The following is a 12,957-nucleotide window of genomic DNA, read 5'->3' as shown; positions in this document are numbered from 1 at the left end:
TTCAGCCATCAAGGAGAGCTGGAGAGGCACTGGGAGGATGTGGGGTGAGCTCTGTGGAGGGAAGGATTCATCTCTGGCTGTCTGCTGCAGCCTTCAGCCAGCACAAACAGTCCATGGGTTAGAGCTCCTTACCACTGCCACTCTGTGTTGGACCAATATGCCCATGGAAAATCAACACCCTTTTCTAGGAACACTGAATTACCAAAGCCTGAAGATCTTCTCACTGGTTTTGGTAGTAACTAAGGAGTGTTATATTCACAGTAATGACTGTGCCGTGGGCAGATAACAGCCTCAGCAGTTTGGTGTCACTGCAGGAAGAGCACGTGGTGGTTTCAGGGTTTGCAGTGCTGCAGATCCAGTGCGGCTTTCCAGCACCAACCACCCTGGATGTGGGTGCACTGGAGAGAGGCGTCACTGAGATTTATCAATTAAAACAGATCCCCAGAGAGTGAAGTCATGCTTTCTAAATATTTGTGTCCCTCTTGTTTTGGTTGCTTTCTTCCCCCCCCATGGCTGCTGGGCTGAACCATGCAGGGGAAAGATTTCTTTCTTTAACAAAAAGCTTAATTATTTCCTTTTTTCTAGATGTTGTTGAAAAAGTGTAACTTCCTGGTAAGTACTGAATTTTACAATGTAATAAATTGATACAGTGGCATGTAAACAAGCTGTGTAAATACATGTGCAGAGCCATGCCTTCTACAGAGCAAAGAAGAATTTGCACAGAAGTGGTTTTTTGCAGAAATAATAATTTGCACAGTGTTACGCATTAGTACAATAAATGATATTGCAAGGTCTGAATTTACTGATAGCAGGTTGTGTATTTTGAGTACTATGTTTTGCTCAAATTAAAACCCAAAAAATATTTACTGGCTACAAAAATCCAGTTATTAGGCCAGAAAGAACTGCTAACTTCATTCTTATCTGAGAGGAAATCCATTAAATGCCAGGTGTATCTTTTCACCCAGTCCTTGAGAAAAAGAATTGTTGAATTGATAAATGCCTCTCATGGCCCTGGTCCAGCTCAGCTCTGGTTTTCCTGGGTGGAGTGGTGGTGTGGAGCATGTGTTTAATGAGTCTGAAGGGTTGGGGGGAGAGTACAATTGCAGCAGAAATGGCAGAAATACAAATTTCTATCTATTAGGCCTGTCGGTATTTGCTGCTTCAGTGGAAATGGTTTTTGGGCTGGGCTCTGTGTCCCTGCCATGGGCAGGGCTGATGCTGGCAGGAGTTTGTTTGGGCCGTGCTCCCCACTGTGTGTGGCTGTGTTTCACCTTCAGCCTGTGCCAGAGCAGGTGAGAGGGACCCCAGAGAGGCACAGGCCACCCCCTTCACAGGCTGATTTCACCAGACACAAATTTGCTGCCAGGGATGGAATAAATCCTCCTGACTCAGAAGGGGTAAATCCCTGTGGGAGCAGGAGAAACTCCACCTGAGTACTCACACCTAAGTACGGAGCCTGGTTCTTGGTTTGATTTGTGTCTTTTTCTCCCTTTCTTTTAGATGAAGATTGTTCTTACAGGTGCCTAAGCTTCCTTCCAACAGACAAAAAAGAGCAAACACTTATAGGAAAGCAGCCTAATTATGTGGGGTTTTTTTAAACAGCCAGGAGGAAAAGGTAGCTTGAAAACCAAAATATCTTGGAGGCTCCTTCTGCATCCATAGTGTGTTTGATAAATTGACTTTTGCTTCCAGGGCACACATTCAGCTTCTTCATTAGTATAATGATCCTTGGTCTTCTCTTCCCAAACTTAGATGATTTGAATAAAAAACTAAGTTTTATGAAAGGTAGCCATTAATAGAGTCAATAAATTTTAAGCTGTGATTATATATCACTTGCAGCCATCCCATCCCTCTCTGCTGTAGATCAAAATATATTCAGCATTCTTAAAATACATTGTCCATTGTCTGTTTGACAAGAATAATCCAGTGTGTTGGTGAGTACCAAGGTGACCTGAAAGTTTTTCTAGTACATAATCTCCTCTTATTCTGTATTATGTATGAACTCAGAGACAGAATATCTGCATTGTCTTAAATAAACTAGGTAAAATGTATTTCAAAAAGCTTCTTGAGTCAAAAAGTAGCAAATCATTGTATGTATTTCCATATTTGTATAGTTTCATTATATTCTTGTTCTAAGTTACTTTTAAGTCTCTTTCATATTTAAAAAATGAACTACACACCTATCATGCAAAATGTAAAGAAGTATGTTCAACTAGTTCAAATTAGATATACAGTAAAAATACACTTCCAAAGAAATATCATTTCCATTTTTGTTCATGTTTTTAACAGAATTTCAGACTAATACATCAAATGTGGAACTGTACAAGAATGTGAAGAAACATTAGGATTGCAGTAGTAAAAAAATGTACAGCATTCAAAACCAACAAGCTCTAAACAACCAAACAATACCACAGGATTGAAACAGTCATGGGGACAACATAGGTCATTGGAGCCAGAGTGAATCCTAATGCACCTACATAAAGACCCTACATAGAATATTGTCTCTTATTTATATGCAAAATCCCTGATTTGATCAAACCAGACAATTTCTCTAATTGTCTTGTATAGGTTTCAGATAAGATTAACATGAGAGTACTCCCCTTCGTGAAGGTCAGGTGTTTGAAAAGGCAATATTGATAATTGGTTTGAAAGGTATTTCCATCCACATGGATTCAGGTAGTTAAGATACAAGATCACAAATAATAGCAGTACAATTTGAAAGAACCATTGGAATTGTTCTCTGCTACATTTGCCATAACACTTCAGATTTCAGGATTCAGTATTTTTAAACTGTTCACAGGTTAATACACAGGGTTTTAATTATGGGCTGTAACCATTTAACAGTGGACCAAAATTGCCTTTTAAATCAAGAAAAGATCCAGCTTACCATGTAAAAAAAAAAATCTCCAAAGTGATTGACAATGAACAAAATGTTACAAACAGCAGGATGTCCGTGTCAGAACAGCTTTGAAAGGCAGATATGTACCTGTTACAGTCCACCAACCAGCACAACATCCTTATCAGACATTTGGATCACGAGGAAAAATGTCCTGGATAAACCTGTAACATTTATAAATTCAACACAAACCACCTTTTTTAATGTCTCATCACTGTGCATCAACTCAACAGACCCTGGCAGCCGTGGGTTTGGTGACCAGAGCCCAATCCCTCTCACAGATCTCAGCTAATTCCCAGCTTTGAGGACTGTCCTGCTTTGCCCATAGCTCACCTCTGGGGTTTTTTAAGCTGAAGTGTTAAAAAGGTTAATAAATGACCCAATTATGTCAGCTTTTCTGTCCCACAGTCCTCATACTCTGAAATCTCCCCCTGATCTTGATAGGAATTTGGCTTGCACAAGAACAGCAAATTTGCAGCTCGGAAAGGTGAATAAATGTAGCGTTTTTAAAACCAGAACACTGTTCGGAAAAAGTCCAGCCTACAAAATCATTTTCAATGCCCTGAGAAGGGCAAAGAACACAAATCTTGGCATCTATCTTGCTGTTTATTTAGAATAATCTTTTAGCAATTCTGATCCAATGGGAATGAGGGATTAGTTTTAGAGAGCTGGCCAGTACAACCCAACATCTGACTGAAAGAACTGATTGGAACAGGTTTGAAAAGGAACAACCATCTGCATCTTATGTACCACTCCAAACCTCTAAACCTACTGGGCAAACAGCATAGTGTAGACTCGTTCTTATACATATTTAAACTTTGCTGAGGTATTTCTTTTATTACAGAAAAGCAATTTTAAAAACAATAGGAAAAAAACTCAAAAAATGATTTCTATTCTGCAGAGATTTTTGGGGAGAAGGAATTCAATTGTGTTGAAAGGTCCATAATCATTAAAGGAATAACCACTTTTAGTGTCAATAATATATTCTTCCTTGGCTTTTTATTCCTTCAAAACATTACAAAAAATGTAAGGCTGTGACTTTATAAAACATAATTTTGCCTCAACTTTGCCCACCGGTGTTGTAAAATAACCTGAAATACTTCAGCCTCTTTCCTAGGGCAAAGCTCTCCCAGTGTCCAGCTTGGTGATGGAGCAGCTGTGGCCACAGAGCCGTGGGGCCCCGCTGGCGCCCAGGACATGGGACAAGCCACACCTTGCACAAAAGCAAGATTCGTGCAAGACTCATGCATGCTGGCCAAAGTCAGGCGTCCTTCACGTGGCAAAATGAACCACAGTTCTTCTACTTGAGTTTTAACATTATCTGATAACTTCTACCTGCAACTAACATTATTTCTCTACAATGAAGGTACCTAGACTGTTGTACAAGCTGGATTTCTCACCCATAAATACTTTGGGAACCACAGGAATGTGTACATCGCATTTAGGGGTTTTCCTAGGCAGACTCTGTGTTTGAAGTGCATTTTTCTAACCTTTTTAGATCCAGTCAGCCTACCTGGATTGTGACACTAATGTTAAATGTAACTGCAGCCGTTACCAAGTAGTTTCCATAAGTGGTTTTATTACTGGTTAGATTTTACAAATTCTGGTATTCGAACAGACTTCGACCTTAAAATTCTAAAACAACAAAGCAACCAATGAAAGGCTTAGGACTATTCAAAGTAACAAACTCTTTAACATTTTTTGCCCTGGTCATAAATATACAGAGAGAAAAAGAGAGAAGTGGACATGGAATCCAAAGAATGTAGATAAAACAGTATATAAGGCACATGGCAGTCTTTGAAAATACAGAAGCTTTAGCCAACTTAAATTAATTGCTGTTTCCCTTGCTCAGTCCACAAAACTGTACAGTTACACAAATGTTGTGTTGCAATAGATCTTCCAAGTTATTCTTCAGTCCATACTCCATAATACCAGAACACTACATTTCCTTCTGTTTTTTAGGAGAGATCCTAATTGTGGTTAGTCAGTTGCTCAAAGCCTCTATTAAAATACACTTGGAATTTCAGCTAAGAATAATTTCTTTTTTAAAGAAATTATTAAGAAAGAGTCATCAGAAAAGATTTGTAAGAGTTGTCTGTGAAGGACTTTGAGATTCATGAACCTCAAGACTTCCGGGCACTGATGTCAGGACCGACGTCACAGTTGGCATAGTGGGGTTAGTCAAGTCTGTTAAAGTAGTGGGAGTGCTGGATGGACTCATGGAGGCATTGGATATTTCTGAGGCAGGACCTGATGGGGTCCCTGCTTGGAGGGTTGAGTCTGAAGTCTTATCCACCCCTGTGTTTTCTTGACGTAAGAGGTTCCGTCTGAATTTGGCTCGAGCATTTTGAAACCAAACCTGAAACAGTTTAATATAACAGGGCAGCATTTAAAGACCTGCAGAGTTTAAAAATGCAAAAGCATATTCACAAATTCATCAATGTTGGAATTGGGAAAGACGTTTTTACTGGTAACAGATAGCAGTAGTTCTAGCCATGAGAAATGGCCTCTGCTTGCAGAATATTCCTTCTTCCCTGTCCTTGCATCCCTGCAAGCAGAGTGCCCGGGCCAGCAGCGGGCTGAGCATGGAGGCTGGCAGGCTGAGCTGACTGTACAAGGTGTGTGAAAGGATGCTCAGAAATTTGGCAGCATGCAGAATCCTCGAGAGCCCTCGACCCCAGCAGCATTGGGCTGGGTGAGGCCAACACCACGCACCTGATGAGCACAAAATCAGGAGTTTCCCCCTTGTACCTCACATCCATGTCCCAGCAAAGTGCTGCTGGCACAGCCCAGGGCACTCTGCCTTCCCACGGGCTCCTGCTGCCCCAGGAGCTCCCTCACATTCCTGCAGTGCTCCCCTCTTTGCAAAGGACTGGCCTTCTTTCTTGCTCTTCTCTTATTCTTGCTCAAATGCTCCAGCTTCCTTTGCCTACACCTGTTTCCTTTATCAAATGTTTTCAGCAGTGTTATAATCTTGGGAAAGGGGTTGGAAAGGTACTAAAGACTACATTACATCAAAAACTGTGATTTCAGTAGCAATATCAACCGCACAGAATTTTTTTCTACTTCTTGCATTCTTTGCTTATCTGAGTGAAGGACGGGGAAAGTGAGAGTGTGGGACTCCTGAGGACACAGCAGCCCGTGCAGAGATTCTGCTCCTGGCTCTGGAGGTGTCTGGCCCTGCCGCGGGACGGGCTCGGAGCCGAGTGCCGGGAGGGAGGGAGGGAAGGAGGGAGGGAGGGAGGGAGGGAGGGAGGGAGGGAGGGAGGGAGGGAGGGAGGGAAGGAGGGAGGGAGGGAGCGCCCCAGGAAGGCGGGCGGAGCTGGCGGTGCTCCCACGCAGTCCCAGCTGACGGACCTGCCTCGGCTGCTTCACCTCTCTCCTCCTTTCCTCACGTCTAGGGATGCTCCAGCTCCAAATTCTCCCTATCGAGCACTCTTCCTGCCTTGGAAAGCTTTCTCCCCCAGCCAAAGGTCTTTAATGTGCACACCCTGCTCTTCAGGGAATGCCACAAGGAAATAATCCTCAGGCACAAATTCAAGGGCCATCCATAAATCACATCCCTACAGGTCCTTCTTTCTGAAAGCTCAGTATTTTAGACCAGTTTATGTTGCCATTTGCTTTGTTAAAATACCTCATTTAAAGGCTCTTTATCAGTTTCATATACAAAAGTTCTCTTAAACCAGCACAAGTAAAAATATTCCCATGATTTTATCAGAGTCCAGTAGAGCAGTGACCCTGCTACAGACCAGTCAAAAAGGGGCAAAGCCCAAAGTGATGTTTTTGCCTGACAGGTTCCCAAGCAGTTCCTCTCGTGGGGCTGCTCAGAGTCCCTCGTGTGCAGGGGCTGTGGGTGAAGCCGAGCACTTTGTTCTGGTCACTTAAACCACAAAGCTGTTCCTGAGCACCAACTGCTCAGGAACAGCAAAAACAGCAACTGGAACTCTCATAGGACTTTTTACCTTTCAGGTAGAAATCATTTCTACTTGTTCCACAAAAGAATTTAGTGGTTGGTTTCTTTAAAATATCTTCTGGCAACTGTATAAAGGATAAGAGCTGTGAAATGGAGTTTGGAGCTGGCCGCTGTCGCTGTGTGTGTTCATGTAGCCATGGCATAATTAAAACAGAACAGACAAACCAGTTGGCCAGCTGTAGATACACCTACTTCTGCACAATTTCACATTTATGTTCATTAAAATACCCATATTTTTATATTCAGTAGTCCCAAATATGGGAAACATGACACTCTCCTAAATGTCCAGCTGCTCCTTCACCTTACCAGGGCAAGAGGCTCTGTGGTATTCTCTGGAAACATGTAGTACATAAAGTGAGAAAGATTCCTGGTGTTTATGGATTTCCCTTCATCTTCCACTCATATGAAAACCTGAGCTCAGCTGCCCTTACCAATGACCACCCATACTGCTTTCAGGAGCTGTAACATGGTTCATTGTCTCTTTATTAGTGGCAATTCATGTCAGACATGGAAATATCATACAATCCTGCAAGTATTATCTGAAAATAGAGATTATATGACTGCTTTTACTTCCTTCCCCTCTGGAATATTGTCAAGGTTAATCAGTTAATGGTTACAAGGCTCTTTAAAATTGTATAATAATAAATATTTGTATTATTACTGAAAATACATCCAATTATTTGAATTCTAAAAACACCTTGTTTTATGATAGAAGGGATATCATTATTTCCACCATAGTGACATTCTGGCATGTGCTTTAAATCTGACATCCTCAGCAAAGCCTTTGTGTTAGAGAGTGGTGAGAGAGGAGCAGGGCTGTTCCTGGGGCTGTTCCTGGGGCTGTTCCCCTGCCCGTGGGGCTGTTCCCAGGGCTGTTCCTGGGGCTGTTCCCCTGCCCGTGGGGCTGTTCCTAGGCTGTTCCCAGGGCTGCCCCAGCACTCCCATGTGCAGCTCATGCCGTGCACCTGGAAGGGCATGGCAGAAACAACCACCCAGACACACAGAACTGGAAGAATCCTTCCAGAAGGACTTATCTCACATCAATTACACAATTCCTTCGGGACTGAGGAATAAACAAAATCATTGGGAAGTATTTAGTGGGTTTCTGTCCAACTGTATCAGTACAAGGCTGAGCTATTTCAAATCAAAGGGGAAGATACAGCCCAAAACTGCCAGTGGAAAATGAAAAGCAGCTGCAAGACCCACCACTGCTGCTGCCACACTCCGGTGAGTGGAGTGGGCACTCAGCACTTGGGCAGAATTATATTTACTGAGGGGAAAAGATTGCACTCCCTCTTCAGTGATCTGTGCAGCAAATTCTTTGTCTCTACCAAGTCAAATCGGAATGAAATAACATCTCCATATGATAAAGGAGTGTTGAAAATAAACACACTAAGTGTTGTGAGGGATTTGGGTACTGAAGTTAATGGGATCATCACCTTAGATGACTTTCTCTTCTGGTTTGTAACACCTCCATTGCTGCATCTGTTACATATTAGCTGTGTGAACAGCTTCTGCTAAAAACAAAATTTTAAACCAGTTTTGCTCATTCACACAGCTACCTGGAGACATTTAGGTTCTCTGAATTTCACTTAGTAAGTGGAGGATGTACATAGAGGATGTAACACCACACAGCAGACTATGTTCACTCACTGCACACACATTGTGATGACTCTGCTGTAATTAATAACTGTTCAAAAAGATGTTTAATGAATGGGGGCTCAGAAAGAGCCTGCAGCCTAAAGCAAACCTTCACTAAAGGGCAGCATAGGTCCCTCCATGGGATGGAAATACTTTAGCCTTGTTTACTACTGGAAACTGGACCAGCAGAGTCCAAATGCATGCGGTGATTTCTGTAGGATTCTGGAAGTGACTTTACTGGGGACTGATTCAAGAAAGAATAAGTGGTGTACAGGACACACACAGAAAAATGATGCTTTATGTTCCTGAAGTGCTTAGGCTGTGGATAATCTTATTCCAGATAAGAATACACCTGGGGAAAGAAGAGTACATACCTACAGCTAGCACATCACACCTCCTCAGGGCTATCTACCTTCACCTTCCTTTTCTGAACTCACAGACAGAAAGGTCAGTTCCCCAGAGAGCAGCATTTATGCCAGTTAGGTTTGTTAGCTCAATTAGCTGGGGCCATTAATTACTAATGATAACTTACAATAAAAGGCTTGTGTTCCTCAGCTGTAGTATAGGAGATAAATGAATTAAATTGCAAATGTAAACTTCAATTGGAAGGAAACAAAATAAAAATAGGTGTAAAAACATAAATAAGTTTGCTATGTTTGAATGTGGCTACTTTGAGCGTGCATTACAAAGACACTGAAGGAAATGCATTCTGAGAAGCAGTGTTACATTTCCAGGCCATCCCACCACTGGACGTGTGCAGCTGGAGACAAATTGTATATAAAGCAAAGACATCAGTCAGGGCTTCCAACTCCAGTATCACAGAACATTTAGAAAATCCTCAAATTCTCTGCTCCTCTACAAATCCCCTCATTACACGACATGTGGGGCTGTCTCTACAGCAAGGGCACTGCTGCTGTTCCCTGAATCACCAGGAGCTCAGTTCTGTGTGTTTAGGAAGTACACCTTTCTCCTGATCTGCTCCCTGCACTTCCTCTCAGAATAAATTCTATGAAATGTGTCCACAGAGCCGGGATCCCTCACCAGCTGAATGGAGATCTGAGCACACAGAAAGTCCCAGAGCTCACAAACACCTGCTGGGGAGTGTGGCAGAGCTCTGGCTCCTGGCAGGTGTGCCCCTACACCTGCAAACACCTTGGGTGTGGGACAGGCTGGTGCTAATGGTGCTGCTTTCCATCAATAGTGCCAGTGAGTCACTTTGTGTTCAGTCAGTGACACAGATGGATGCCAGCCTCTGGCTCCAAAGAATTAACAAGTGACACTGTCTCAGTAACCAACATCAGGATGAGTTTTCCCAGCAAAGAGCAACCCTAAAACTCATTTCTGTGAACTTTATTGTCACTCACAGGCAGAGATAAACCAACTGGGCAGAAAGGTTCTGAAACATGCAAAATACAAGTTTGTGTACTCATGGCCCAAATAAATTCTCAAACAAAACATCCATGACTAGAGAGTGCTCATAAGAGGCAGGAAAACTCAAGTGATACCAGACAAAGTGTCACTCCATTTTCTAGAACTGCCTCCAACAGCATCACGCTCAGGGAACCATCCTCACCACCAACTACTGTCTTCTACCGCTGCAGCTAAAGGAGTCTGGACATAAAGGAGTATTTAACTCTGAAAGTAAAAGTGAAACACCAAATACCAAAATGATAACAAAACTTTGGTGGAATTGTAAAGTTCTGCAACAAACAAAAGAAGAACCACAAAGCACCTTAAAACTGCAAATTGTGATGTGTAAAATGAAATGAAGAAGCAGTGAAGCAAGAAAGAAACTGAAAGAGGAACAGAAGAGTAATGGGGTGGAGTCCAATTTTGGAGACAAGGAAATATGTTCTGAATAGGAAGAAACAGAGACAATAAACTGGAAAAAAGATGCAAGGAAAGACCCATTCAGTGAAAAGAGAAGGGTGGGATGGAAATCAAAGTTGGTGTGGAGGGACAGGAGAGAACAGAAAGATAATTGAGATAAAGACACTTCTAGACACTAATGTGCTGTTTCTCAGTAATTCAGGTGTGAATTGGTACTACCAAAGTCTCTAAATTCTGAGGGTAAAACAGAGGAGAAGGGTCAGTCTAAGGAGAGACCAATGCAGTGAATGACTTCAGCCATGTTGTGGTTTAAGGACAGTTGCTGTGAGACACCACATCAGGATGTTCACTCTGCCAGAGGAATCCGTTCCTGCACAGCAAATCAGGCTCAGAAAAACAAACCCAATCCAGCTGTGAGGACATAGCCATGAGAAGTCGTTACGTACAGTTTGTCATTTTACTGGGAAGCCTACAAAACCTTTGTTCCTTCTTCTGGCAGGTGTTAGCCCTGAAAGCTCCAGGATCCCTCCAGTGAATTCAGTTCTCCTCAGTAGTTGTCTCCTGCCCTCTGCTTGCCTGTGACTTGTGAGCTGTCCACGATGCTTCCCAGGATGGGGCTCGCAGCCCTACCTGTCTCTAGGAAGGTCACAAATCCTTTTTCTACAATTAAGACCCATTTAAAACTTTCAGCAATAAATCCTGGAATGCCATGGCTCCTATATGCTCAAGTTTATCTCCAGGTACAGGCATTTGGGTAAGTGCTCATTAAAATTGACTTCTTGAGTTAGAACTATAAATTAAAATGCAGCTGAATCAACTAATAATGTCCCCTTTCCTTCCCACAATAGCTCAAATGGAGTGTGTTCCCATGAGCAAGAAAAAGTACTTTTAAAATGCAGTTTCATTTCATTCTAAGTTACTAAACTATGAGTAAAAGTTTTTGAAAAATTTAATTTACGTCCACTTCAGTTATTAACAAAAGACCCTCCTCCTTGTCCTGATAAAATGAATTCAAACTGTTTATTAATTTCTAACAAAGGTAAGCATTGACATGTTTTCTGAATTTCTAAACTAAAAGCTCTCTATGTACAGTGAGAACACTAACTAAAATAAGTCACTTTTTTGTACAGCAGCCTGGAAGCTAAAACATGCACCAGAATTAAAGAACTCCAGGAAAACAAGCAGGACCCCAAACCTTCACAATTCTCATTAAATTTAGAACCCAAGTGATCTGCTTGACAGAAACTGAAAAGAAATAACTCTTCTCATACTTTCTAGGAATTAACTTTGTCTCAGAGAAGATACAAATTATTAAGGATATCTTGAAAAGCAGCAAAAGCCATGGCCTTTTAAATATAAAACTGGTATTTTGATTACTTTCCAAGGCAAAAGACGGCTCTTACCTGAAGAACTCTTTTGGTGAGGCCAGTTTTCTGAGCTAGCTGTTTCAAGTCCTTGGCATCAGGGTTGTGGTTAATAGCAAAGTACGACTTCATTGTCCGCAGCTGGTGGTGTTTGAAGGACGTCCTCATGCGCTTGGTTTTCTGATTGCTGGGGTATTGCTGGTCTCTGTCCAGGTGGTCACCATCGTTCTCATTGCAGCTTAAAGCTTAAGGCAACAGGAGGAAAAGACCTGTGAATCTCTTGCTCCACAGCCAGTACTGTGTCGATTTCCCCGAGTTAAAATGACACACCACAGCATGTACTGGCACAAGCCCTGCCTGCCTTTGCTCCATTTCATGGATTTGTAGAGCAGTTTCGTTTGGAAAAGTCCTCTGAGGTCATTGCGTCCTGCCATTAACACAGCACTGCCAAGGCCACCACTAAGCCGTGTCCCCAAGTGCCACATCCACGTGGCTTTGAGGTCCCTCCAAGGACAGGGGCTTCATCTCTACTTTTGGGGAAGTTTCCTGACATCCACCCTGACCCTTCCCTGGCCCAGCCTGGGGCCGTTCCCTCTGCTCCTGTCCCTGTTCCCTGGAGCAGAACCTGCCCCCCCGGCTGTGCCCTCCTGGCAGGAGCTGTGCAGAGCCACAAGGGCCCCTGAGCCTCCTTTGCTCCAGGCTGAGCCCCTGCCCAGCTCCCTCAGGGATTCTGCAGCCCCTGCCCAGCTCCCTCAGGGATTCTGCAGCCCCTGCCCAGCTCCCTCAGGGATTCTGCAGCCCCTGCCCGGCTCCCTCAGGGATTCTGCAGCCCCTGCCCAGCTCCCTCAGGGATTCTGCAGCCCCTGCCCAGCTCCCTCAGGGATTCTGCAGCCCCTGCCCAGCTCCCTCAGGGATTCTGCAGCCCCTGCCCAGCTCCCTCAGGGATTCTGCAGCCCCTGCCCAGCTCCCTCAGGGATTCTGCAGCCCCTGCCCGGCTCCCTCAGGGATTCTGCAGCCCCTGCCCAGCTCCCTCAGGGATTCTGCAGCCCCTGCCCAGCTCCCTCAGGGATTCTGCAGCCCCTGCCCAGCTCCTCAGGGATTCTGCAGCCCCTGCCCGGCTCCCTCAGCCTCTCCGTTCTGGGGCTCCGTTCCCTGCCCTGGACACAGCAGCCCCTCAGTGTCACTCCTGCCACGAGTGGCCCAGAGCTGCCCCCAGCCCTGGAGGTGCCCCAGCAGTGCCAGCACTGGGGTGG

The 12,957-nt window shown here is 43.8% G+C and overlaps 1 protein-coding gene across 5 annotated transcripts in view; it reads right to left on the bottom strand.

Moving 5' to 3' along the window:
- Positions 1-2,256: 2,256 nt before the first annotated feature.
- LHX2 (LIM homeobox 2) overlaps positions 2,257-12,957 on the bottom strand; it is a 34,011-nt gene continuing 23,310 nt past the window's right edge. For 3 of the 5 annotated variants that reach the window (XM_066563071.1, XM_066563072.1, XM_066563073.1), the window contains exons 4-5: positions 11,744-11,949; positions 2,257-5,255 (exon numbers count right to left, since the gene is read on the bottom strand). In XM_066563071.1, the coding sequence (XP_066419168.1) occupies positions 4,968-5,255; positions 11,744-11,949 (494 nt within the window). In that variant the 3' untranslated portion in view covers positions 2,257-4,967. The remainder of the gene's footprint in view (positions 5,256-11,743; positions 11,950-12,957) is intronic. The other 2 variants (XM_066563075.1, XM_066563074.1) reach the window with 1 other exon arrangement.

This window comes from Molothrus aeneus, chromosome 19 (assembly GCF_037042795.1).
Source record: "Molothrus aeneus isolate 106 chromosome 19, BPBGC_Maene_1.0, whole genome shotgun sequence".
NCBI lineage: Eukaryota > Metazoa > Chordata > Aves > Passeriformes > Icteridae > Molothrus > Molothrus aeneus.
The sequence above is the reverse complement of the archived record's forward strand: the minus strand, read 5'-3'. Positions and strand labels throughout refer to the sequence as shown.